The sequence below is a fragment of the Trachemys scripta genome, chromosome 23, assembly GCF_013100865.1.
Source record: "Trachemys scripta elegans isolate TJP31775 chromosome 23, CAS_Tse_1.0, whole genome shotgun sequence".
Classification (NCBI taxonomy): Eukaryota; Metazoa; Chordata; order Testudines; family Emydidae; genus Trachemys; species Trachemys scripta.
In genome coordinates, this window is record NC_048320.1 from 12,544,344 (window position 1) to 12,546,000 (window position 1,657).

The following is a 1,657-nucleotide window of genomic DNA, read 5'->3' on the forward strand; positions in this document are numbered from 1 at the left end:
CCCCCCCCCCCCCCCCCCGGCAGCTCTCGGCGAAGTCTCCAGCCCAAACACTCGGGCCCCCGCATGCATCTGACAGGCGCCTCGGCCCGAGACGGGCTGAGCCAGCTGTTGGCTCTGGGCGGCAGGACGGCGGGCGGCAGGGACTGGAGGGCAGCAGGAGGTGGAGCATGGGGACAGGCGACACACCTTCCTTTGGGGAGGCTCAGGGATCTGCCGCGGCCTGGGCTCGGCTCCAACATCCCCCGGAGAAGAGGCAGGGCGACCGCCCGCGGCCCCGGGAGCTGGAGGGGCCGGAGCACATGGAGAGTCCCGGTCCCGGATCCACGGCAGCCTCCTTCGAGCGCCAGCGTCCCAGGGGGGTGGGAGGCGAGACTAGACCCACTGGCCTCGGGGACATCTAAGCACGTCGCTGGCCTCCCCACTGGGGTCACCTGCATCCCCGCAGCACAGGTCCTACACCCCCCACCGCACAGATCCCCACCACTCTGCCCCCAGCACGGACCGCTCTGTCCCCCAGTACAGACCCCCCAATGCCCCCAGCATAGACCGCCCAGCACAGACCCCCCGTCCTGCTCTGTCCCCCAGTACAGCCCCCCCAATGCCCCCAGCATAGACCCCCACCAGCAGACACCCCGTCCCACTCTGTCCCTCATCACAGACTCCCCTCACCTCCTTCCCCCCCAGCCCAGCCCCCCCTTATTCTGCAGCCCAGCCCAGCCCCCCTCTGCCAGCACAGACTGCCCCGCCGAGACCTCCCCTGCTCTGCCCCCCAGCATTGCCCTCCCCAGCCAGGCCAGAACCCTCCCCAGCACAGCCCACCCCCCATACCTGGCTCTCCTTGAGGCTCATCTGTCCCTGCTCCTTGTTGCCGTAGAAGGGCCGGCAGCACTTCCAGACGCTCTCGCCTGGGCGCACTCTCTGCACGAAGTTGGCCGGGAAGAAGCCCACCCGGTCGCCGATTTTGCCCTGCAATGGCAAATTGGGGGCGTGAGGTCGACGGCCCCCCGGACCCCGCCTGCCAACCGTCTCCCCGCTGCCCCGCCACATGGAGACCCCTGCGCTGGGCACAGGGCCGACACCAGCAGAGCCCCAAGACGCCCGTAGCTTCTGGCTGGGTTGGGCTCGGAGCAGGGAGCTGGCGGCTCTGGGCTCCAGGACCAGGAGGACGGATGGGTCAGTGCCTCTACGGGGCAGCCTGGTGCCCCCAGCTGGCATTGCCTTGAGCTCCAATTCCCAGCCAGGCCGGGACCCCAGCCCTCACGGTCAGCGACTCCATGGCCCATTACCCCCCCCCCCCCCCCCCCCGCCCGGTCGGGCTGGGGGGGCCCGCTTGGCCCCCCCCAACAGGGGGGGGGGGGGCCTGTTTAGGGGGGGGGGGGGGGGGGGGGGGGGGGGGGGGTGAGGACATGTGGGGGGGCGGAGGGCAGGCCCCAGAGAAGGAGCTTCCCAGGCAGGGGGGGATGGGAGATGGGGGGTTGTTAGACTGCGGCTCCATCGCCTGGGAGAGTTCAGCTGCGTCTCACACACACAGCGCAACACTAGTGCCGCCCAACACACACACACACACACACACAGCCACACACACACACAGCACCACCCAACACACACACACACACCGCTGCCCAACACACACACACACACACACACCACACACACA

At 69.6% G+C, this 1,657-nt stretch overlaps 1 protein-coding gene across 1 annotated transcript in view; it reads right to left on the minus strand.

The window, feature by feature from the left end:
• The window catches only part of STAC2 (SH3 and cysteine rich domain 2), a 21,837-nt gene that overhangs the window by 2,960 nt on the left and 17,220 nt on the right, over positions 1 to 1,657 (minus strand). The window contains exon 10 of the mRNA XM_034756253.1: positions 829 to 966. Within this exon, the coding sequence (XP_034612144.1) occupies positions 829 to 966 (138 nt within the window). The remainder of the gene's footprint in view (positions 1 to 828; positions 967 to 1,657) is intronic.